At 37.2% G+C, this 26701-nt stretch overlaps 1 protein-coding gene across 3 annotated transcripts in view; it reads right to left on the reverse strand.

Moving 5' to 3' along the window:
- Positions 1-26701, reverse strand: part of slc25a21.L (solute carrier family 25 (mitochondrial oxoadipate carrier), member 21 L homeolog) — a 198318-nt gene that overhangs the window by 159626 nt on the left and 11991 nt on the right. For all 3 annotated transcript variants that reach the window (XM_018229295.2, XM_018229294.2, NM_001097058.1), the window contains 1 exon segment: positions 23509-23659. In XM_018229295.2, the coding sequence (XP_018084784.1) occupies positions 23509-23578 (70 nt within the window). In that variant the 5' untranslated portion in view covers positions 23579-23659.

Here is a 26701-nt window from a genome sequence, read left to right on the forward strand (position 1 = left end):
TGTTGGTCTGATATGGCTCACTGATATTCTAAAGTAAGTATAGGCTTAAGGTGCCCATACCCATACACAGGCAGATTTAAGATGCCAATGATATGTGATGAGACATTTGTCATATCTTTGTCATATTGTCTGCAAGATCATACATGTATTAATTGGTGGCGATCTGTTCCTTTATTTACTTTTGCATTTAACCCAACCCTTTAAACTAAAGGCATGTGCAATAAGCATTTGTTTAACGATGATTATCTGATCGTCCTATCCACTGACTGATTTCATTGTTTCATGGCAAAAATGTTGAAACCTGACCAATCGACTGTTGGGACAATGTGGTCAGTACAGTCATAAATGTTAAGATCATTTTCACCCTATCAATGTAAAGATAAGTAGATGATTTTATCAGATATTCCTAAAATCGCCTGTTTCACACAATGAAATCTGCCCATGTATGGCCACCTTAAACTATAACAATAAAATCTAACTTAGATGTTCATCAAGAATATATCCTAGCCCATCTGGATGCTTTAAAGTTTTTATTCTTCCTTACATCATGTAAAGTTATAGAGATCTATTCTTATATATAAGAAATATATATACAGTGGTGTGAAAAACTATTTGCCCCCTTCCTGATTTCTTATTCTTTTGCATGTTTGTCACACTTAAATGTTTCTGCTCATCAAAAACCGTTAACTATTAGTCAAAGATAACATAATTGAACACAAAATGCAGTTTTTAAATGAAGGTTTACGTTATTAAGGGAGAAAAAAAACTCCAAATCTACATGGGCCTGTGTGAAAAAGTGATTGCCCCCCTTGTTAAAAAATAACTTAACTGTGGTTTATCACACCTGAGTTCAATTTCAAAGGTTATAAAGCCATTTCTAAAGCTTTGGGACTCCAGCGAACCACAGTGAGAGCCATTATCCACAAATGGCAAAAACATGGAACAGTGGTGAACCTTCCCAGGATTGGCCGGCCGACCAAAATTACCCCAAGAGCGCAGAGACAACTCATCCGAGAGGCCACAAAAGACCCCAGGACAACATCTAAAGAACTGCAGGCCTCACTTGCCTCAATTAAGGTCAGGGTTCACAACTCCACCATAAGAAAGAGACTGGGCAAAAACGGTCTGCATGGCAGATTTCCAAGGCGCAAACCACTTTTAAGCAAAAAGAACATTAAGGCTCGTCTCAATTTTGCTAAAAAACATCTCAATGATTGCCAAGACTTTTGGGAAAATACCTTGTGGACCGACGAGACAAAAGTTGAACTTTTTGGAAGGTGCGCATCCCGTTACATCTGGCGTAAAAGTAACACAGCATTTCAGAAAAAGAACATCATACCAACAGTAAAATATGGTGGTGGTAGTGTGATGGTCTGGGGTTGTTTTGCTGCTTCAGGACATGGAAGACTTGCTGTGATAGATGGAACCATGAATTCTACTGTCTACCAAAAAATCCTGAAGGAGAATGTCCGGCCATCTGTTCGTCAACTCAAGCTGAAGCGATCTTGGGTGCTGCAGCAGGACAATGACCCAAAACATACCAGCAAATCCACCTCTGAATGGCTGAAGAAAAACAAAATGAAGACTTTGGAGTGGCCTAGTCAAAGTCCTGACCTGAATCCTATTGAGATGTTGTGGCATGACCTTAAAAAGGCGGTTCATGCTAGAAAACCCTCAAATAAAGCTGAATTACAACAATTCTGCAAAGATGAGTGGGCCAAAATTCCTCCAGAGCGCTGTAAAAGACTCGTTGCAAGTTATCGCAAACGCTTGATTGCAGTTATTGCTGCTAAGGGTGGCCCAACCAGTTATTAGGTTCAGGGGGCAATTACTTTTTCACACAGGTTTGGATTTCTTTTCTCCCTAAATAATAAAAACCCTCATTTAAAAACTGCATTTTGTGTTTACTTTTGTTATCTTTGACTAATAGTTAAATGTGTTTGATGATCAGAAACATTTTGTGTGACAAACATGCAAAAGAATAAGAAATCAGGAAGGGGGCAAATAGTTTTTCACACCACTGTATATATATATATATATATATATATATATATATATATATATATATATATATATATATATATATATATATATATATATATATATATATATATATATATATATATATACATACAGTATAGATATATATCTCATAGGAATATATAATAACTAAAAATGCCTACTTTTGGAGTTGATGGAACAAAACACAAATTCTGTTATTAGAATATTCATGGTTTTTACGTTATCCCCTTTTCCATCCTAAAAAAAAGTAACTATTTTTGAAATGGTAGTATTTTTTTCTTTTCCATTTTATAGGCACAATATAGTTTTTTCCACAAATAAAAATTCTAAATTAACAGGAAAACAGATGAAGTACTTTGAGTAAGTAAAGCACACATGCTAATAATCGGTGGCAAGTCGGAGCAAAATCTATATTATGATAGCATAAATCCCAAATTTTCTGCAAAGAAATTAATTTCCAAACAAAACTCTGTAAGCAACACTGACTCTGGATCTATTCTGGGTTATACCTATGCCTGGAATGCATAGTTGCAGCTATATGCCGTGAACAAACTACTAAATAGGTCAAAATTGGACAAAAATTGGTCTGTGGTTTCCATTTGAGAAAATACAGTACATTAAATGACTACGTTTGGTTTCTTTTTTTCTTTTGAAAAGTGGTACACACTCTATAACTTAGAACGCCGGGTTAAAAGAAGCAGACATCCACAGTTGCGCCAGCATTCAATTATGTATCAGTGCAAGGGGGGAGGGGTGTCCGCCACATTTAAAGCAATTATCCTATATACAAAAGAGGACTTATCCCCCTATCCCGTTGCACTGTAGAAATTTAGACACAATGTATTACAGTAAAAAGCAATATTTATTAATAACCATGCTAGTGAAACAAATTAAAACATATTTAAAAACCAACAGCGCTGCTGGAAACAAAAAACGGGGAATACCCTGATGTTAATTAGTGATCACTATTTTCCATACTGGTTGAAAAACCTTGCGTAAGTAAAAGATGTGGTTGGAGCAGTGTAGATGGTTTAGTAAAGCGTATTAGATGTGAACTCCCGGCAAAGACCACATTAAGGGCATATGTGCCAAAATGTCCCTTCTTCTCTGTATAAGAACTATATCCCAAGCAGGGTAGGGGCTGGCTCCCCTTGCAAGTCCCTCAGCGGAAGCCCCTTGAGCCGAGGTTAAATGCAGGGTAAGTAAGGAGTTAGCTGTAGCAAACGCTGGATCCAATGTAGTAGCCTAAAGGCTATATATGCAGAACCCCAGTTCAGTATGCCAGCAAAAGGTTTCCTATACTTGCCCTTGTGTGGATATCGTCCGTGGTGTGGGACGCTCACACACCACGGACGATATCCACACAAGGGCAAGTATAGGAAACCTTTTGCTGGCATACTGAACTGGGGTTCTGCATATATAGCCTTTAGGCTACTACATTGGATCCAGCGTTTGCTACAGCTAACTCCTTACTTACCCTGCATTTAACCTCGGCTCAAGGGGCTTCCGCTGAGGGACTTGCAAGGGGAGCCAGCCCCTACCCTGCTTGGGATATAGTTCTTATACAGAGAAGAAGGGACATTTTGGCACATATGCCCTTAATGTGGTCTTTGCCGGGAGTTCACATCTAATACGCTTTACTAAACCATCTACACTGCTCCAACCACATCTTTTACTTACGCAAGGTTTTTCAACCAGTATGGAAAATAGTGATCACTAATTAACATCAGGGTATTCCCCGTTTTTTGTTTCCAGCAGCGCTGTTGGTTTTTAAATATGTTTTAATTTGTTTCACTAGCATGGTTATTAATAAATATTGCTTTTTACTGTAATACATTGTGTCTAAATTTCTACAGTGCAACGGGATAGGGGGATAAGTCCTCTTTTGTATATAGGATAATTACACACTCTATAACATCAATGCTGGTTTATAATTCCTTTACATACAGAATAGAGAGGTATAGGATCTCTATAACCCAGAAGGTTGTAAAAGATGGCAATGCTAATTCCTTTTGTACCCTATTTAATCAAATCATTTTATTACATTATTTTTTATGTGCTTTTTCTCTGAAATTATAAATCCTGATGGGGAAAACAATCCTATTTAGATGTTTTCTTAGTACCAATATTCCTTTATGTGCCAACAAAGCCATTAAAATGTTGGTCACTAAAAATATTTGCACATTAAAAGGTACTGCTTGCACTTCCATAAAGGTCCACTCGATGCCTCTCGGTCCACCCCACTTCCTCAAAATTGAGCACAGTGTACTCAGGGACTACCACCACCTCCAAATGTGGGACCTGTTATCTGGAACTTTTGGTATCTGGGGTTTTGCTAATTACGAGTCATTCTGCAATTGAGATCACCATACTTGAAGTCTACGTAAAAAAAATTAAATAAACTGAATACAATTGTTTTGACTCCAAAAAGGATTCATTATCTTAGTTACCATCTAGTACAAGGTACGGTTTTATTATTACAGAGAGCATTTTTAAAATTTTGATTAGAAGGAAGTCGCCTTCCCATAATTCAGAGCTCTATGGATAAGAGGTTCCAGATAACAAATTCCATACCTATATAAAATGAATAGTACTACAGGCTGTTTTGACTTTTGGAAACTACACAGCAGTTTTGTTTAGTTTTTTGTGGTCAGTTACAATCCTAAAAACAAATCTAAGTACTAAATGAATAAAGACCTTTGTTTTAAAACACTCAGTCTCAATCCACAAACCGATAGCATGCACACCATATTTTTAACTGCTCACAAGACTCTGCATCTAACCTGTTAGCCAGAGGCCACCATAAAACCAAAAGTGACCATCCTAGTTCGGAAGTGACAAGATTATGTGATATCATCTGAGGACAGGAGAAGGTGCTAAGTGGGGCAGAGAAGGCTACTGTTACTTGTGGCTACTGAGATAACCAGCAGGTACTCAACCTGCCACAGCACTCTGCCAAGAAGTAGGGCACCATATATGGAACCACATGTGCTCTAATGAAACATATAGATGGTCATAATTGTAGACCACCGTATCAGTCTCTAATAAAACCAGTTGGGGAGCTAGAGCAACTGGAGGGTGAATAAACCATCTCCTCTAACGGCCAATGGACTGTTACATTCCCACCACAAACGTGAAATCCTAATAATTATTCTGTATTCAGAGTAACCTTTTTTTTAATACAGTAGTAATGTAACCTATTTCCCTCTAAAGGTATGGGATCCGTTATCCTGAAATCCATTTTATAGACAGTGACTCAATTTTAATCAAGTAATTCACATTCTAAAAAATGATTTTCTCTGTAATAATAAAACCGTACCTTGTATTTGATGACAACTAAGATATAATTAATTCTTATTGGAGGCAAAATAATCCTATTATAAATGTTTAAATGATTCTTTTATTAGACTTAGAGGCACATTTAACAAAGGTCGAATTTCAAATTCATGTGAGTTTTTTTCTAACTCTTAATAAATTCAAATACACTCGAAATTAGACTGGGGGGGTTATTTAATGAAAAAAATCGAATTGAGTTTGGATTATTCACAATTTGACAGTTTTGACCATAAAAGTATGGAGATTCAAATTATGCAAAGTTTCTTTATCTGGAAAACCCCAGGTCTCGTGCATTCTGGATAACAGGTCTGGATAACAGGTCCCATACCTGTACACTTCTCTGGCCCCCAACAATTCATTCTCAGCAATGGAAAGTCTAACCAATTTTATAAATACTGCAGTTTATAAAGGAGATGATATGAAATTATACTGTCATGGGAAAACATGTTTTTTTTAAAAAAAATGCATCAGTTAATAGTGCTTCTCCAGCAGACTTCTGCACTGAAATCCATTTTTCAAAAAATCAAACTCTTTTTTTTATATTTAGTTTTGAAATCTGACACGGGGCTTGACATATTGTCAGCTTCCCAGGTGCCCCTAGTCATGTGACTTGTGCTCTGATAAATTTCAGTCACTCTTTACTGCTGCCCATCAGCAGAACAATAGTAAAAATCCATGACCCACTGCGACCCCGTTCAGTTACATTGAGTAGGAAAAACAATAACCTGTCAGAAAGCAGTTCCATAGTGCCGCACTGGCTCTTTCTGAAAGCACATGACCAGGCAAAATGACCTGAGATGGCTGCATACACTTGGATTAGGAAAGAAATTTTATATGGTACAATGAATTATTTGCAGTGTTAGAGTAATTTGGGAATAAAAAATACACCATAAAAATCATGTCAGAATCCCTTTAAGGCAATAAAATTGAAAATTAGAAATCAGAAATTGAAAATGCAAATTGAAAAGTTGTGATTATGAATGGTGTCTGATACAGGGTGAGTTAACCTGTCCCTCTGTACTACGCTCACACAAAGGAACAATAGTACATTAATATATTTTGATGAATAGGTTAAAGATTTATTTTGCCTTACTTTAATCCAATTTCCATCATTTGAACAGCACAGACAAATCCTCGGCTTACTTACATGGTTTCTAAAAACAGAACGTTGTATTACTATGCTACCAAGGCACCGGGCCAAAACAGGATTTTAACATTATGTGACTTGAAAACCGTATCTAAAAACTCACAAGAGTAAAGGTCTTGGTGATTCTATGGAGATAAACAGTAAGTAAAAATCACAAGGACTTCAAGGGAGTCTGTCATCAAACAACAAAGGCTGTATTTGTACAGTGTGTAATGTTTAGTAAAGTGGAGTTGCAGTCTCTCTTGGGATAGCATAGAGAAATGTCATTAAAGTGGACCTGTCACCCAGACGTAAAATCTGTATAATAAAAAGTCCTTATCAAATTAAACATGAAATCCAAATTCTATTTTTTATTAAAGCATTCATAGCTGTTTTAAACACATTTAAAAATTTCAAGTGTCAATCAAATATTGTCTGCCCCTCCTCTATGCCTTAGTACTTTCCATTCAGCACTTCCTCGATGTCACTGCTCTCCACATATTCCCCCGTTCTCTTCACCATTTAATTGTGTAGTCAGTACATGTGCATGGACATCAGGTCTCCCAATCTGGTGCACAAACAAGATTCTGAGATGATGCAAGGCTTGTCTTAATAACAGTGTCCACAAAATGTCTCCTGCCTGCTTGCTATAATTATGAATTCCCAGACTGAAGAAACAAGATTCAAATAATTTATATTGTGTAATTAAAGTTCATTTTGTTTGACTAATGTGATAAAATGGGATTTTCAATATTTTTTTGGGGTGATGGGTCCCTTTAATGGGGTTAAACCTCCTTCCTTGAAAGGATTTTAAGTCATGTAAAGCAGTGGCACCCACTTGTAGAGGGAGGTCAAAATGCTGCTACCTGATCGCTTGGAATAGAATGGGAAGCACCTCCCTGAACGGGTGATTCTTGCCGAAAGCACAGACTTTCATTTGATAAATGGGAAGCACTGTATATTGTGCTGCATGGCAATTTCAGTTAATTGGAAGTGATCTGTGGCATAGATGATTAGTTTTCTACCCCCAATCAAAGCAACTTCATGAAAAATGAATGCAGAACACTGCCCAACACTAATGTGAAGAGAAATAAAGGTCCATCTATAGAGCCTGAAACAATAGTCTAATCGCTTTCATTCTGGGGGGGTTGGGGCTGCGACATTGGAGGTCTACCTCCCCCTTGACAAATACTGGAATGGATTGCTCAAATGGGTAATCTGATGCTGGTGGAGGAATTAATATCCGGTCCACACAATAATCAGGGAGAATTCATAAAAACTTGATCTTCATGGTTCATTTTTCTAGGGTCGGAAAAGATTAAAAACATATAACCAGACCAAGAGATAAGAGGAATCTGTTCAAAGCCAGATAGTTGGGGTGAATTATGGATTAAACTGAAATTTAAGGCTGGCTGGTTTCTATTTGCTTCTGTGTTTCTTCTATGTTCTTTTATTTTCCAATACAAGAGCTACAATAAATACACAAATCAGTCACCTTTATGAAACGGAAAAAAGTGGTGTACCAAACCACTTATAATGTAATGTCATTACTTTCTAAATTGCTCAAAATTTTCAGTTGAAGGTAAGGATTTACGTGTGTCTCGCTCTTTTTTTTTTTTTTTACTTATCTTTGTTTAAAATCATAAATAAAGAAAAAAATATAAAACGGATGAACTATATGATTATTTATTGGCTTCAATTAACCAATGGCAAAAAATGAGAACACAGAAAATCAGTTGCAATAAATATAAATCCATATGCTTACACAGGCTATAATCCTTATAAAAATTCAACAATTTCAATGTGAATGCTTATACAGGTATAGGATCCATTATATGGAAACCCGTTATCCAGAATGTTCCAAATTACGGTAAAGTCATCTCCCATACACTCCAAGTTATCCACATTTTTAAAAATGATTTCCTTTTTCTCTGTAAAAAAAAAAACTGTACCTTGTTCTTGAACCCAACTAACATTTAATTAATCATTCTTGATGGCAAAACAATCCTTTGGGTTTATTTAATGTTTTTAAAGAGGTAGTTCATATTTCAGTTAACTTTAGTATGCTAATTCTGAACAAATTTTCAATTGGTCTTCTTTTTTTATAGTTTTTGTAATTGTAATTATTTGTCTTCTTCTTCTGGCTCTTTCCAGCTTTCAAATGGGGATTAATGATAACAAAAATGCTAAAAAATAAATGCCTTGCAAGGCAAAACATTTATTGTTATTGCATCTTTTAATTACTCGTTTTCTATTTAGATCCCTCCTATTCATATTCCAGTCTGTCATATAAATGAGTACATGGTTGCTAGCGTAATTTGGGCCCTAGCAACCAGATTGATTCTGAAATTACAAACTGATGAATAAAAAGCTAAATAATGTAAAAACCACAATTAATAAAAAATGAAAACCAATTACAAATTATCCCAGAATATCATTCTCTACACCATACTAAAAGCTAATTTATAGGTAAACAACCCCTGTAAACTATGAAGATCCAAATTATGCAAAGATCCTTTATCCAGAAAACTACAGCTCCAGAGCATTCTGGATAACAGGTTCCATCCATGTATTTGGAATTGATGTAGTAGCGCAAACCTTATGGAAAATTCTATCCTTAAATTATGCTCCCAGCAATCACTATATATCTTTATGTAAGTGGCAAATATTGCCGCACTTTTAACTGTAGATTTATGTTATGCTACACTTTAGTAGCTTGATATAATTAACTTTATTTTGAAAATGTATTTATAGATGAGTGTCTAACAACTGATGCATCAGAAGAAAAACCTCTACGTTTGTGGTCACCCTGTGGGAAACAAACATCGGATCAAGAAATATTTTTTCAATTTACTAAATGCCTGCAGCCACAGTGTATCCGATCCCACTTCTGTTGCCTGGGCTTCAATCATTCTCTGTCTCCTACTTGGAAAGGGAAATTTGTAGTGAATTTCATGGGTAAGAATAGGAAAATGCCAGTGGGTCACAGGTCACTGCAAAAAGGAACACCTGAGAGACGTGTACTTGCATAGGGTATCGGGTTTTGTATGCAGCGGAAATAGGGATGAATGAAAGAGGAGCAACAATAAGAATTCCAGTTACAACTTTAAAAGAAAAAAGAAAACAAGTTTCATTAATAGGGGCACCTCATACTTATTATATAAATATTTTTAATATTCTAATATTCATACTTAATATTCTAAGCATCAAAGCATTAATAATGGAGGTCTCATGGCCATATCATTTGTCCATACAGAAGAATACTCTAAATAAAAGCAATAGTCCCTCTCTACAATGTGCCATTTTTGAAGGCAATTATTTAGTCCAGGAAAAGGTTTGTTGGGGTCAGGGCCGGAACTAGGGGTAGGCAGAGTAGGCACCAGTAGTGTGACTGTAGGGGGGCGGGCCCTGGTGCGTGACGCGCAGCCGGGCCCTGCCCCCCTCCGTACTGCCCACATTTGTCAGTGGCGCACGGGCGTGCACGGGCTGTCGGGGGGCCCTGAGGGGGTGCGGGCCTGGCCCACTCGCACCCCCTGCTCCCCCGGTAGTTCCACCACTGGTAGGCACGTGCCTAGGGCGTAAAGCTTGGGGGCGCCAGGCACGTACATTCTGTGTTGCCTACCCCATGTTCGGTCCCCTATCTTCTGCGGCTTTCGTGACAATTAGCGCTTCCATGCATGAGCATGTTGATTTGCGCACACGAGCAGCATTTTGCAAATGCGCACCCAGCCAGTGCCGGGACCGGCCAGGTTGCCTAGGGTGCCTGGCCCAGCTCTGGTTGGGAACAAGTTGAAGTCAGGGAGAGATGGGAACAGGTGATGAAAGCAGAGAAGAGATGCACATCATGGCAGAGCACAGCAACAGAAGTGTCTGTAATTACAAAAGGAATACATAATTTAACAGTTAGAGCAGAATATAGAGTTTTAGCATAAAAGAGAAAATAGAAGAACAACAGTTGTAGAATAGGGCTGACTTGCACAGGACTACATACATCCTAATTTATCAAATCTTATGTGAGTGACATTCTGGCACATATTATAATAAAAAGAAAGAAAGTGATGTGAAAAGGATAAAAAATATCTGGCTACCTAACGCACAAGATTTTAGGGGCCTCATAATTTGGTCAAAAATACTTTAAAAGGGGGGGGCTATGGTTTTCATGATGCATTCAAAATGGTTTCATTAAAATACTGCATTCAAACTCATAACATTCCAGTATCTCCATTATAAAGAATCCTGAACACCAGCAGGAATAGAGAACAGTAACACTATGGGACATATTTGAATGGTAAATTTGAATTTTCCAGTTGAATTTTTGGTCAAAACTCTCAAATTTGAGTTGGGAAAAATCCAAGCTCGAATTCTAAATTTATCATACTTTAATAATCAGTCCTGTAGCATCAGCTTATATTACAGGCCAACCTCATTTTCTGCTTGATAATTTGTGACGACCCTAAGTTTAGCTTCTCAACAGCTGCTCAGAGCCCACTGAGCATGTCAGTGTCGCAGACACTTTCCAAGATGGTGACCCCCTGTGACAAGTCTGAAGTCCTGGATCATTGCTGCTATTGACAATCTGAAACTTTAGGCTGGTGCAATAAGTTCAGTATATAAAATATGGCATTTTTTTACAGTTTAGTTCACCTTTAATAAACATTGCTTTGTACCCAATGGAGTTTTGACCATAAGTGCAGGATTTTAAACTAATAGCTTTTCTATCTTGCTTCTCCATGGCCTGAAATTCAATCTATTATTGGCCTATCAACAAGAAAGCAGATTAATCCTGATGTTCAATTGGAACTAGCAACCCTGCAAAATTAATGTGTATAAATAAAAGTATAAAAGAAAGTATATTGGAAGTGCTACTAACCTGGCTTAAATTGCTCTACACAAGCCAATGCACAGACTAGAAATGTTTTACTAGCAATTTATTATTTGCAAGTGCTACATTTTATAGTAAGGGGTTTTAGACACGTGGGCAGCCATTTACCCCTGGTCATGTTTTTCAAGTAGACACCATTATCTTGGGAACAGTGTCTTCAGAGCAATGAATTAGTCATACTGAGTTTTCCACCAAGACTAATCCCCATGTTTAAAGGGGTTGATCACCTTTAAGTTAACTTTTAGTATGATGTAGAGAGGGATATTTTGAGACAATTTGCAACTGGTTTTCATTTTTTATTATTTGGGATTTTTTGAGTTTTTTAGCTTTTTATTCAGCAGCTCCCCAGTTTGTAGGTCCACAATCTGGTTGCCAAGGTCCAAATTATCCTATCAACCATGCACTGATTTGAATAAAAGACTGGAGTATGAAAGCCGGAGGCCTGAATAGAAAGATGAGTAATAAACAGTAGTAATAACAATAAATGTGTAGCCTTACTGAGCATTGGTTTTAGACGGGGTCAATGACCACCATTTGAAATCTGTAAAGAGTCTGAAGAAGAAGGGAAATAATAAAAAAAAAAAAAAAAAAAAAATTGAAGGCCAATTGAAAAGTTGCTTAGAATAGTCCATTCTATAAAATACTAAAAGTTAACCTGAAGGTGAACCAGCCCTTTAAGAGCATAATAGCACAAATAAAGGGCAACGTGTTGGGAGCTCTGCAACCACATGAAGAGTGATTCTTCAGGAAACCAGGACAAACTTCCATGGGTATTAGTCATGGAGGTATTTATCCCTATAAAAAGTTAGAGTTGAATACAATCAACCTCTTTGGATCAAGAGACTTTTCTCTTTGAGATATTGGAAGAAGGCAAGGTGGTGCGAGTCTATGACTAGAGGTGAATAGTTATGACCTCCATATGAGATTAACCATGCCGTGGGTATAGTGGCTTGGCTACTGCATCATCATAGAAAATGGCATTTATACATACTTTTTGAAGAAACAGGTAACTGTGATGGGTATATTAGGGGTTTCTGTGTTATGCGGGCCTCTTTATCAAATTTTGATTTGGAAGCCGGAGTTCCCTTTTAATATCAAGATGAATTATCCCTTTAAGTATGGAACTATGATTCAGATTTCCTCTGACTACAAAGTCCTGGCAGAAGGGTTTGTTCACCTTCCAAACACTTTTTTTCAGTTCAGTTGTTTTCAGATTGCTCACCAGAATACTTTTTCCAATTATTTTCCTTTTTTATTTCTGACTGTTTTTCCAAAATTGAAGCTTCAATTTGAACGTTTCTGTCTATGGTGTTTCAGTCTGGCAGCTCAGTACTCCCAGTGCAGATTTTGAACTGTTACAATTTGCTACATTTAGTTGATACATTTCTCAGCAGTATTAGCAACAATTGTATAAATTCTGACAGAATATAAGTAATGTGTCAACTACTGTATCAATTTAGAACAGTTACAGAGTCAGTGACCCCCCCGGGCTGCTTCAGAAAGTCATCAGAATGTGATAAATTAAACATTACATATTCCATATTCCATCAGAAATAGAAAATAAAACGTTTATTTCTGGTAAACTGTCCAGCTTCTGATGAAGTGACTAGCAGGAAATGCGTTGAGCTGTGCCCTCCCCTTTCTCCATTTTTTTGTATGTTATATGTTTTTAAACAGACGTAATAACTTTGGATTTTATTCAATATTTTTGTCAAGAGAGACATACCCTGTGACCGATCCGGTGATCCTGAAGTGCACTTTGGATTGTATTCCTTTACGTTTGCCCATGTGACCACAGTGGAATGGATCTACAGTATGGTGGGTAACAGTTTTTTTCTCCCGCCTATATTTAATGTTCAGATGCGCGTCTTTTCCCTCAGAACTATCCAAAATCAACTGTACTGGAAAAAGTGTTGGAAGGTGAACAAACCCTTTACAGTATGTGGCGCTCTGGGGCACCTAAAGCTTTTCCCATAGAGCTTTTCAGCAGCTTCTGCAACTGCTTCTCAGCAACTGAATCGCAAATACCGGGGACTAGCATAAAGAAGCGTGTCAGCTGTTTCACCATTTCGATATAAAAATATATGTGTTATTATTATTATTAACATGTATTTATATAGCGCCAACATATTGCGTAGCACTGTATTGTTTACTAGAACTGCAAAGTACATCAGTGCTTCTAATTCCAGTTCCTGTAAAATCAGCATTGAGTCACCCAACTTAGGGGCCACCCGATTTACATATTTATTCACCATAAGATCCTTCAAGAGGAAATTAATGCAGCAAAACAATCATTAGAACACCCTGCTTTCCAATAATGCTGCCTTTTCCCACAGGGGAAATACAATGTACTAGGGATGCACCGAATGCACTATTTTGGATTCGGCTGAACCCCTGAATCCTTCGCAAATGATTCGGCCAAATTCAGAGTAAACCCTAATTTGCATATGGAAATTAGGGTTGTGAAGGCGAAAAAACTTTTAATTTCCTTGTTTTGTTACAAAAAGTCACACGATTTCCATCCCCGTCCATTATTTGTATTTGCAAATTAGGATTTGGATTCAGTTCGGCCATACAAAAGGATTTGGCTGAATCCGAATCCTGCTGAAAAAGGCTGAATCCTGGATTTGGCGCATCCCTATAATGTACAACTGACATTTTTTTTGTTATAAGACAACAATGTTCTTTGCTGCTTATTATTTAATGATCTTTCGAACATGTAATAGTTTTGTCTTCCAGGTCTCTAGTGACCTTTAATCATGATATTTAGTCAAATTACCACATTCCAAAGTCTTTCTTTGGCACTGTTAAATAAGCTAAACGAAAAGCCAAGTAAAAGTGCAGTAAATATGAATGATATATTCAGATAAAGGCTAATTAAGCCTATCTGGACTTGTGAGACAGTTCTAATGCATATGTAGAAGTTGGAAATAGATTTCCCTGTGCAAGCACTCTATGTTCCACAATTTTACAAATTGTTTCATGTGAATATAAACACTTTATTCTGGCAAATGCCCCTCTCAGTTTCACTTTAGAGAGCAAATAAGAATCATTAAATAAAAAAATGAAAAGGAATACTTAGGCTACTTCCATCTACCACATACAAAAATTAAAATATGAACTTACCTTTATTTTATTATATGAAATAATATAAGAATATAGAATGAGTCTGGAGGTTTTTAAAGGGTGACCCCCACTGACGGCCCCAAACCACAGTCTGAGAAAGAGCTGCATGTGCCCATTAGCACTAATGACTATGCACAGTAACTCAGCTATAACAGAGGTTGGAATGATGCAGCATTTGGAGGGTTAATTTAGTAAAACGAAAAGTTTTTCCACCGCCAATACAGAACTACAACAATATGCATCTCTACAGGATTGTCATTTATGGCTTTTTTTCGATTGTGTACTACTGATGCCATAATCTGGAGCAGAAAAAACCCATAAAAACCATAACCAAATATATTAATCCTTGGTGTGAAAGTTTTACTTCTGTTGCACATAAGCCTCTCTTGCACTAACCCCAATCCCTTGCACATAAACACGTGCACCGTACAACCCTGGCTCACCAAACCCACAAACGCTGTGCAGATTTCAGGCGGACAAGTCTGATCTTGATTCAACTAGTTAGTGAGAACAGCAGAAACATAGAACTGTATCTGTGTATCACGGCCGATACGCTGAATTAATTTGGTCTTGGTATAAGACTCGTATTTCAGCCTCTGGCAAAAAGCAATATTTTTCTAAGCAAACTGCAGCTCTCTTTCCAGGTTTCAGTGAGCGCTATATAGGGATCCAGCAGTGTGACACAGTTACAACCAGGGTCATACAGGCTAAAAAGCAGGTGCTGTACGACTACTAAGTCGGCCCGTTTGCTTCTGCTGTGTAATTTATGTTACCAGATTTCCAGCCATTTATATTCTTTTTTCCCCAATTCAAAAGGAACTACAGGTATGGGATCCATTATCCAGAAACCCGTTATCCAGAATTACAGAAAGGCCATCTCCCATAGACTCTGTTTCATCCACATAATCCACATTTTTAACAATGATTTCCTTTTTCTCTGGAAGCAAAATCAGCATATTGGGTTTATTTCATGTTTACAGGAATTTCTAGCAGACTTAAGGTATGAAGATCTGTTATCCGTAAAACCCCAGCTCCTGAGCATTCTGAATAACAGGTCCCATACCTGTACCAGGAGTAATAAATATATGAAATGTCGCTTATGCAAGTAATGTTCATAATACACATCAATAGTATTAGTTATTACATTTGTATCATTTAGATGTTGTGTCTCTATATAGGTAGTGTAATAAATGTTCCTACCGCACACTCGCCTTTCCTCTCACTGCGTTGGTGGTGCTGGTTTCTCCGTTGACCCCGGCCAGGTCCCTTAGCAACAGCAAACAAGAAACGGATCCGCACACACGCTATTATCAGCAGTTGGGGGGACACCCCTCTTTATTATATCACCTCGTGATCAACGTTTCGGGGGGATAAACCTCCCTTCATCAGGTAGAAAAGCTTTGGTTATTATACCCATAAGATCACCTTTTAGTATACTAAGTAAACCTATTCTGAGCAACTTTTCAACTGGTCTTCAGTATTTTGTTTGCTTTCGGAATGATTAGTATTCCTGTTCTGCCTATTCTCAGCCTGAAATGAGGCAGCAACCACAAAAACAATTGAACTGTAAAAGTTACATGTTATTGTTATTTCTTTTCAGGCCCTGTTCTATTCAGCTTCAATTCTAACATTGCTGCTTGCTGCATTGCTGCTTGGTTACTAGGCCAATGAAGCCCTAGCAACCAGACAGCAATTGATATGCTACACCTGGGAGCTTCATAACAAAAATTTAAACATTAAAAAAAACATAAAACAAAATTAAAACTAATTGGCAACTGTCTTGGAATTCTAAATCATAATAAAAATTCATTTTAAGCTGAACTACCCCCTTTAATATTAAGGTAAAAGGGTAATGGGGGTACACTGTACCATATGATCACTAAGCAGAAAAAAAATCATTGCCACAGACAAAAAATGCTGCCTTGACAGTTATTCTATACAGCTAGCTATCACAGGGAATTGTAAATGCTAAATTAACTTTTTCCTATTATTTGGATTAATTTCACTTAATATGTTAGAAATCATTTAAAGGTAATGTGAATTAGAATTTAAAAGGGTTCACTTATTAAAGGGGTTGTTCACCTTTGAGTGCACTTTTAGGATGATGTAGAGAGTGATATTCTGATACAATCTGCAAACGGTTTTCATTTGTTCATCAACAATAAATAATAAAGACCAACTAAAAAGTTGCTTAGAATTGGTCATTCTTTAAACATACTAAAAGTTAACTTAAAGGTGAACCACCCCTTTAATACTAGGTACATTTACCCCTAAATCAGTACCTGCTAGGAAACTAAAGCGATTGGCTCTCATTATTCTTTTTCTGATGAAAGATAATTGAAGAGGGGTTGCTATGGGTTACTGCACTGGAGCAAATTTGCTCATTGTACACATTTTAATTATTTCATTTTCAAATATGAGCAATAGAAATAGAAATCATTACATAAATATCCCCCTCGACACAAATCTGAACAAAAATAAATCAAAGGGTTGAAATGTGTAATCTTGTATGCTATTATTAACCTTAAAAACTATTGGACTTATATTTTATACATACCTTGGTCTTGTCACCACAGGGTAACCTAGTAAGCTCATTATCATTAAGCAGCTCTTTTGGGTTTGGGTAATTAATTTGGTTCATTTTGATAAGCTAATAATAATGTGGTCCACCACTAAGGACAGTTTGTTCCTCCCCTCAGTAGTCACAATGGTAATACCGGTATAGTATCATGCAGAATACTTGGGACCTGAGGTTTTCTGGATAAGGGATCTTTCCATAATTTGGATCACCACACCAGAAATCTGCTAAAAAATAATTTTAACATTATGGGGCAAGTATCCAGGATTTGGTTCTAGATTCAGCCAAGATTTGGCCTTCTTCAGCAGCATTTGCCCAAATCCAAGTGCCTGCCCGAACCTAATCCGAAAGAATCACATGGCTTTTCGTCACACAAACAAGAAAGTCAAACGTTTCTTAGCAGCACAACGGCTCCCTTCACCCCTAATTTACATATACAAATTAGGCTTCAGATTCAGTTCAGTATTTGGCAAAATCTTCAAAATCAGTCAAATTTGTGGTTTCAAAAAGCTCTAATACCACTAAAATTCGACCTTTCCTATTTGGGCCTCTAAATAACCTCAGCAATATTGTTTTGCCATCGATATGGATACATGCAGCTTCGTTACTATCAAGTAAAAGCTACAGTTTTGTTATTACAGAGAAAGAAAATCATTGATTACAAATTTGATTGAAATTGACTCTATGGGAGAAATTTTAATAATCAAATTCTCTTCTCTACATAATTATCATGCAGCTCAATGCATTCAGTGTATCTGTATACTCAGTTTTACTCAAATAATTCAGAAGGTTGAAAACATATTCACTTTTTCTTTGTAATAACAAAAAAAACCTTGTACTTGATCCCAGCCAAGATATAATGAATGACATCATCTCTACCTCCCTAACAAGTCCTATGTTGCAGAATCGTTATAACTTTCTTGGAAATATATCCTGTCCAATGAAGGGGGGGAAACTGATTATAAAAAAAAACTATGCATATAATAGGCATTAGGGAATAAAGATTAGAACTGTCCTGTAATCCTCTGTTGTGCCAAACCCTCTTGGGAATGGAAGTTAAAGATTATAATTAAAAGCAATAATTTTGCTTGTTATTATAATCTTTCACAACCCTGAGCTACTGGTAATGTTGCATAGTAATGGCTATAGTTCTGCTTTGCTGACAGATACACACCAGCACACATCTATATGGGACGTGCCTGTTTTGTTTTCTTTCCTCCTATAAGTAGATTTAGGGCGCCATCTTGTGTAAATGTTAGAATTCTGCAACATGTACAATTGGCACTTTGTAGAAGGTGAAATTATTTATTTAAAACCAGTTGGGGGTGAGAAGAGCACACTCAACACAACAATAACCAATATTAAGTAAAAACATTTTCATACTGCATTATGATAAAAATGTATTTGGTGAGAAAACCTGTTAATACGTAAAAGACATCTGGAAAGCAAAGTATTTTTATTTTGTAAATTGTAATTGTCTAAAAAAAAAAAAATAATAATGAACAAAAAAATTAAAAAAGGAAAGACAATGACAAAATTCTAAAGTTAATTTAAAGGCAAATGAAGTTGGAAAAGGTTAACAGTTTTACACTCGCTTTGAAACAAGTGCAGCATAAGAAGACCTGTAACGATTTACGCTGGCCATACACAGGCTAATAAGAGTTACTAACACTGAGTTGGCAGCTTATTGGGCCATGTATGGGGCCCTTTTGGTGGTCTGCCTGACTGAATCTGGTAGAACTGTATCTATATATACCTGTCACTGTAACGCAGTTCTTTTCTGATGGTTCTGCACAGGCCCGCATTAGCGTCAGATCACTGAAAACAACGGGATTCAATCAGCAGGATTTGAGGTGACCTAAAATGAGCCAAATGGGCAAATCTAATTTCATCCAATGTTCCCTCTAAACTGTGCACTCATGGGCATGCACAACAAATTGTGGTGTGCACAAAGAATTTTGTGTGCAATCACAAAATTTGAATTATGATCTAAGCACGCAGTTTTTAAAGGGGTTGTTCACCAATTTGTTTCAATTGTTTTTATTATTTGCAGTTTTTGAGTTATTTTGCAGCTTTCCAGTCTGCAATTTCAGAATTCTGGTTGCTAGGGCACACATTTCCCTAGCAACCATGCACTGATTTAAATAAGAGACTGGAATAGGAGAGGGCCTCAATAGAAAGATGAGCAATACAAAACAGCGATAACAATAAGTGTGTAGCCTTACAGAGTATTTCTTTTATATTGGGGTCAGAGAGCCCCGTTTGAGAGCTGGAAAGAGTCAGAAGAAGGCTATTAATTCAAAACCTATACAAAAGAAAAAATGAAGCTCAATTTAAAGTTGCTAAGAAGTAGCCATTTTATCTCTGGTCACAAGATGAACCAGTGTGACCAGTGTGAACAAGTTTAAATGTGCAGATATTTTTTTTTTTATCTGCGCACATAGCAAAAAAGAAATCATTGGTAGCATCATGCTATATGGCAGTCCTTTACCATTAGGGACTGGGCATCTTGTTATTGTACAGGTATGGGACCTGTTATCCAGAATGCTCGGGACCTGGGGGTTTCCGGATAACAGATCTTTCCATAATTTGGGTCTTCATGCCTTAATTAATTTAAACATTAAATAAATCCAATAGGCTGGTTTTGCTTCCAATAATGATTAATTATATCTTAGTTGGGATCAAGTACAAGCTACTGTTTTATTATTACAGAGAAAAAGGAAAACATTTTTAAAAATTTGGATTATTTGGATAAAATGGAGTCTATGGGAGCCATTCCGTAATTCGGAGCTTTCTGGATATCGGGTTTCCGGATAAGGGATCCTATACCTGTATCACAATACTGGGATATACTGCAAAACAACCTGATTCATCCAGCTCAAAAAAATTAATTGTGAGAGAAATTTCATCTTTGTAAGGATAATGATTTTAAAGGGATACTGACAACAGAAACACATAATTTTTTAAATCTATAATAACACTGCCTTTAAATGCTATTTATAATTTTGCCATAAAAGTATTTGCCGGATGCTTTTACATTACCTTTCTTACCCCCATGTTCCTGTAGGAGGGGGCTGCCATATTTGTGCAGCAGGAGTCCGTTAGCATTAAAAACTCCGACAGGTTAAGAAGAGACAGTCAGGTTGGCAAAACCAGGTTTATGAACTTCAAGTAACAATTATTTACAAAAGCAGAACTATCAGTGAAAAATGATCAGCATGAGCTATGGATAACTTTTTATGTAGATTAATATTTTGAAAATACATTTTTTTGTGTCAGTAACACAAGACAAATATAACATTGTAGCGATTCAAAAACAAAAATACAAATGTCCTGCAATGGCCACAGCTCAATGAAACTGAGAATCTGTGGCATTACTTGCAACTTGGGGATCATACGTGACATCCAACCAACCTGAATAACATGGAACAAATCAGCCTGGAAGTCCAAATCACTCTTAAAGGGCACCTGTCAACCTAAAACTGCTTCCCTGGTGCAGGATAATAGAGCCCACACTCCAGCTGGGGAAAACAATGGTTATTTATAAAATGCCACCTATGATCGCTAGGCTGCCCGCACCGGGAGGGCGCACATGCACATAATGACTTCTCGCAGCACGCTTGGTCTGTCGCATGCATGTGAATAACGAGTAGAAGTTGTTACACAAATCTGTGTGCCACACCACATCTGCCCAAACAAGGAGTTATTCCCCAGTGTAGATAAGAAATTGTTTCCCCCAACCAGAGTGCAAGCTCTATCAGCCCACACCTCTGCAGGAGAAACAATTTTAGAGTGATTTGCCTTCCAGGCTGATTTGTTCCATGTTATTAGGATTAATATACGTGTACCCCAAAACATTTAAGTGGTTTTTGCTGCAAAAGGCAACCCTATAGACTATTAGGGGCCGATTCACTAAATTCGAGTGAAGGATTCGAAGTAAAAAAACTTCGAATTTCGAAGTATTTTTTGGGCTACTTCGACCTTCGACTACGAATCGAAGGATTCGAACTAAAAAATTGTTCGACTATTCGAACATTCGATAGTCGAAGTACTGTCTCTTTAAAAAAAACTTCGACCCCCTAGTTCAGCTAAAAGCTACCGAACTCAATGTTAGCCTATGGGGAAGGTCCCCATAGGCTTTCCTAAGTTTTTTTGATAGAAGGATATTCCTTCGATCGTTGGATTAAAATCCTTCGAATCGTTCGATTCGAAGGATTTAATCGTTCGATCGAAGGAATAATCCTTCGATCGTACGATCGCAGTATTTGCGCTAAATCCTTCGACTTCAATATTCGAAGTCGAAGGATTTCAATTCCTAGTCGAATATCGAGGGTTAATTAACCCTCGATATTCGACCCTTAATGAATCAGCCCCTTAAAGTGTGGGTACTGAGTACTTATGTAAACAGCATACTTGATTATGATTAGACTTTTTTCTAACAAAATAATGTAGCATTACAAAAGCTTACTGTGAATTTCAGTGTTTTGTGAAAATATTTTCAGTGAAAAATTCGTTTTTCAGTTAAATGAGAGAAGTAGTCAGAATATCCCTGCAAGGCACTGTATGGTCCATTTGTTGTTGAGATTTGCCTTTATAGTAGGAGAGACATCACAATTTTAACATGCCTTTCAGCATGGGACACTTTCACTCCTCACTCAATACCAGGGCTCCCAAATCCTCCAAAACTATTTGCTAAGAGCTGACATAGGAGGGACGTCTTATTGTCTCTGCATATGCTTTAAGCAAGCACCCACTGTACTGCAAACACTGACATTAAAACTTGTGTATACCTAGTAATTATTGAGACTACCCAAATCTTTTGAGATGCTGTATTAAGAAATACCAGATTTAACGGAGAAGCAGAAAGTTAACGGATCCCCTGTCTCACAGAAAAAGTAAAACATCTGCTCAGAGACAGAGGAGGATACATAAACCACTTTACAGGCCTGCAAATTCCAAAGTCCACTTTACTACTTGAAGCTGCAGAAAAGGAAATTTTCCCTCACTCTGCAAGCTCTTCTCTATTATAAGATATGCCCTGTGTGCTTGTGCAAATATGTGAATAGAAAAAGCACTGTTGAATGGAGTTGTTTAGGGACAGCACAGAAAAATTCTAAAGTAGCTAAAGGAATATTTTTACATCCAAATGTGCTCAGTGCACTTACATATAATTGAGCTCAGTGGTGATCAGTCCTTTCTGCTTTCCTATCCTAATTGTCTTTTGACGCACATCGCTGCACAAGCCCTGGAGTTACAGTCAGCTCCTGACGGGGCAGTAGCTCCAGGATTCTCTTAGCACCCTGCATCCATAGGCGCACAGCTCCCTTGCAGCTAAAGAATCAGGTGCAGTTGGCATTCACATGACGAACATTGAAACGGAGAGCAGGTACACTGAGAGAATATTTGCCGCAACTACATATGATTTACAGCAAAGCACACATGCATTTGCATCCATTTTGATGCAGTTGCATTGCAGGAAAAAATGGTGATTGCATCTGAAAATGCACTAGTTATTTAGCTTTTTATTCAGCAGTTCTCTAGTTTGCAATTTCAGCAATCTGGTTGCTAGGGCCCACATTAGCTTAGCAACAATGCACTGATTTGAATAGGAGAAATAGGAGAACATTTTACTTAAATGTGAACCACCCCATTAATATTATAATTCTTTCATTATGCCAAAAAGACAGTTTTTGGGCGAAGATCCCCTTTAAGTCATAGATTCATATTCCAGAATTGAATCAAGTTTACATTTACAGAATGTTGCTGCTAATGACAAAAAATGTATCTGCTGCAGTGATGCCTAGCCTTAACCCATGCACTCTCGACTCAACTGTCTGTGCCAACACACTTTATAAACCTTTGCCTGACCCACCCATGTCTGATGTCACAGGAGGAGGTGGATGCTCATTTATAAAAGAAAGAAGAAGGCCAGGGTCAGATGGTGATGAACTGGACAATTAATACTGGAGGGGGACTAGACCTGGGGGTGATATTTCTAGAAGGAATAAGGCTCTCCACCTGCTTGGGAATCAGCTGCGTGGGTCACTGGTTGGCGCAAATCTGTCTAAACCCAGCATTAAAATACTCATTAAAATACTGAAACCAAAACAATGTTACTGTTGTTTTTCCTAGTGTTACACCTGTGCATTTTAACTCTAGTAAATGTATGACTGCAAGCCCTACCTTCAGACTTAACATTACATACTGTTTTAACTGTCCTACTGCACTGCCCTTTAAACCTCCTCCCCAATACCTGGAGTGTGTGGATAACATTATAATTCAATGAAGATAACACAACGTGGCATGAAATCTGAACTGTTTAATTCAAAGCTTTAATTCTTTCCCTATCAGATACTTTTCCCTTGGATATAAATCTGTTTGTAAATACTGATGAACACAATGGTGCAGAATTACAGAATCTTTTTCATCTTGTCTTACCTGCAGATCCACCTGCCAGGACCTGTTGAGACGCTTCAGTCCAAAAACTGGTGTGGGTAGGAGAAGGCATGGTGATTTAAGAGTCGGCAGTCACGGCACAAGGCTAGAGCTCACTGGAATGCTTTTTAAGATCAAAGTACACGCATTTAGCCTACAGAGGGAGGGTCAAAAAAACAAATGAGAGGCCCGTTACATTAAACTCACCTTTTTACATTGACTAACGAAATGATACTTTGTTGTATATCAGTAATATACTTCCTTGGCAAATGCCAATACAATGCAGCTCCCTCCCATACTCTATACTAATGTTATTTTGTGATACATGTGTACAAACAATTAAGTGCATAGGAACAGGATATTGTATCAATATTGCTTTTTAAATGCTCCATATTCACTTTTATCCCTGAATGAACAATTTATTCTCTGCTATGAAAAATTCATGTCAATTACAGACAGCCAGTTGGAGTCATTTACAACTTCCAAGGAAGCGAGCAAAGTGCAATCCTCCATTTGTTTGCACACTACTTTCCTCTATTGTGAAATTGACAGAGTGCAGTTACAGTGTCTGCTCTTAAGAATACAGTGCTGCCTGTATTCAATTTTTACCTTTACTGATTATAATATCAATATCTAAAAACCAACATGATCTGCTCTGCCTAATTCATAGTAAATTTAACAGAGTTATACCTGGTTCAGAAAGTATTCAAACGTTTGGCTTAGTTTGTGGGCCTGTCATAATAAAGTAGATATCAAGCAAACTCCATTAGTAATTTAGCAGGATGCAGACAGTGATATGCGGAGACAATTTTCAATTGATCTTGACTTTTTATTTTTAGAGGCTTTCTAATTATTTAGCTTTTTTTGTCCAGCAGCTCTCCAGTTTGGAATTTTTATCAGCTATTTGATTGCTAGGGTCCAACTTACCTTAGCAACCAGGCAGTGGCTGGAATGAGAGTCTGAAATAGCAGGGGAACTAAACAGAAAGGTAAGCAATAACAGTGCTATCAGATCTGAATACAACTGTAGCCCATGGAAGACCCCCTGCCTTTTAATAGATGAAAGTGAAAGGGTTCCTTCGGGCAATTGCTTTTCAAACTGAATGAGAATGATTTTGCATTTTGTCCTCTTTTCCACAGGGCTCCAAATGCCCAGGTGAAAAACTCACAATGACCTTGAGTGACACCAAGGGGCCGATTCATCAAGAGTCGAATATCGAGGGTTAATTAACCCTCGATATTCGACTAGGAACTAAAATCGTTCGACTTCGAATATCGAAGTCGAACGATTTAGCGCAAATCCTACGATCGAACGATCGAAGGATTATTCGAAGGATTTTAATCCAACGATCGAAGGAATATCCTTCGATCAAAAAAACTCAGGCAAGCCTATGGGGACCTTCCCCATAGGTTAACATTGAGTTCGGTAGCTTTTAGCTGCCGAACTAGGGGGTCGAAGTTTTTCTTAAAGAGACAGTACTTCGACTATCGAATGGTCGAATAGTGGAACGATTTTTAGTTCGAATCGTTCGATTCGTAGTCGAAGGTCGAAGTAGCCCATTCGATGGTCGAAGTAGCCCAAAAAACACTTCGAAATTCGAAGTTTTTTTAATTCGAATCCTTCACTCGAGCTTTGTAAATGTGCCCCTAAATATTAGAAAAGAGGCATAGTGTCCTGTTAATTCCTCCTGTTTATTTGCAATTGTACCACTAGATGGGGCTCAAGCACTAAAATAAATGCCTATCCTGAAATGTTCTTTTACAGGTCCCCTTACTCACCTGAATTATAACCAGGAATTATAATAAGTATTTAAACAAAAAAATATAAATCATAAAAATGTTAGAATAACATGGATAAGAGGTGCAAAATAACCCAAAAATATTCCCCACAGAGTAAGCAAAATACACAATTTTACAAATACTGGGTTTTCACACAAACTGCAAATACACAATGGTATGAAATATAAGAAAATCTTTATATATATTTTTTAATCAATACATTGCACATACAGGTCTCTCATTTATCTATCTATCAAAGAGATATATATATATATATATATATATATATATATATATAGGCACAAAAGAAACCACAAGCAGCGGATACACTTGCCAGCAATGAGAATTAATCCCAAAAAAAAAACAACAGTATTTAAACACAATTAAAAAAAACAAAAAACATTTTTTATTGTATTGTACAGCTGTGCGACCTATTATCCAGGACCTGGGGTTTTCCGGAATAGGGAACTTTCCATAACTTGGATCTCCATACCTTAAGTCCACTAAAAAAATTATTAAAACATGAATTAAAGCCAATAGGATTGTTTTGCCTCCAATAAGGATAATTATATCTTAGTTGGGATCAAGTACAAGGTAGTATTTGGTTATTACAGAGAAAAAGGAAATATGTTTTAAAATCCTGAATTATTTAATTAAAATGGAGTCTATGGGAGATAACCGTTCCATAATTCTCAGCTTTCTGGATAACCGGTTTCTGCATTACAGATCCCATACCTGTTTTGTATTGTGTTTATTTTTTGTATTGTAGCACAGCTTTGTATATTAGTGGCTGTATTAATGGTGCTTTACTGGTATATTATTAATAGCAGCGGTGAGCACCCTTGATGTGCATAATTCCTAGTACAGAACTGACCACATATGCGTTATTTACCAGTGGGAACTGTATTGCAGCAGTGCATGCAAAAAGCTCCACTGGGGCAGGGACTGGTGTGAATGATGAATAATCTGTTAAAAGTTCTATGGAAATGTGTTGGTGCTATATAAACACCAGATAATACAAATAACTAGTTCATTCTCACTACCCTAATTTATATCAATACGGGATGAATGGTCCTATTCACAGCCTGCAATCAGATCCTTCCTGATTTTCATGGCTGAAAGGAAATGCATTTTATTGGAGCTCTTGCCCATTCTTAACACTCCGATGGGCAACTGTGGCCTGTGTTCAACTGTCGGGTGAAAATGATGTTAATATTACAATATGTTTTGTGACTTAACAAAATGCATCCAGTCTGACAGCCTTAAGATAAGGGCAAAAGTGCAGTAACAGGGTAGCTTGTTACATATGGACATTTGGTGCTGTTGTTTTCCAAGGACCAGTCTTAATTTGTTACATCTTTACACAGCAGAACTGTGAAACATATCCAGCCATCCTGGATAAAAACTTCCAATTCAGT

The sequence above is a fragment of the Xenopus laevis genome, chromosome 8L (genome assembly GCF_017654675.1).
Source record: "Xenopus laevis strain J_2021 chromosome 8L, Xenopus_laevis_v10.1, whole genome shotgun sequence".
Classification (NCBI taxonomy): Eukaryota; Metazoa; Chordata; class Amphibia; order Anura; family Pipidae; genus Xenopus; species Xenopus laevis.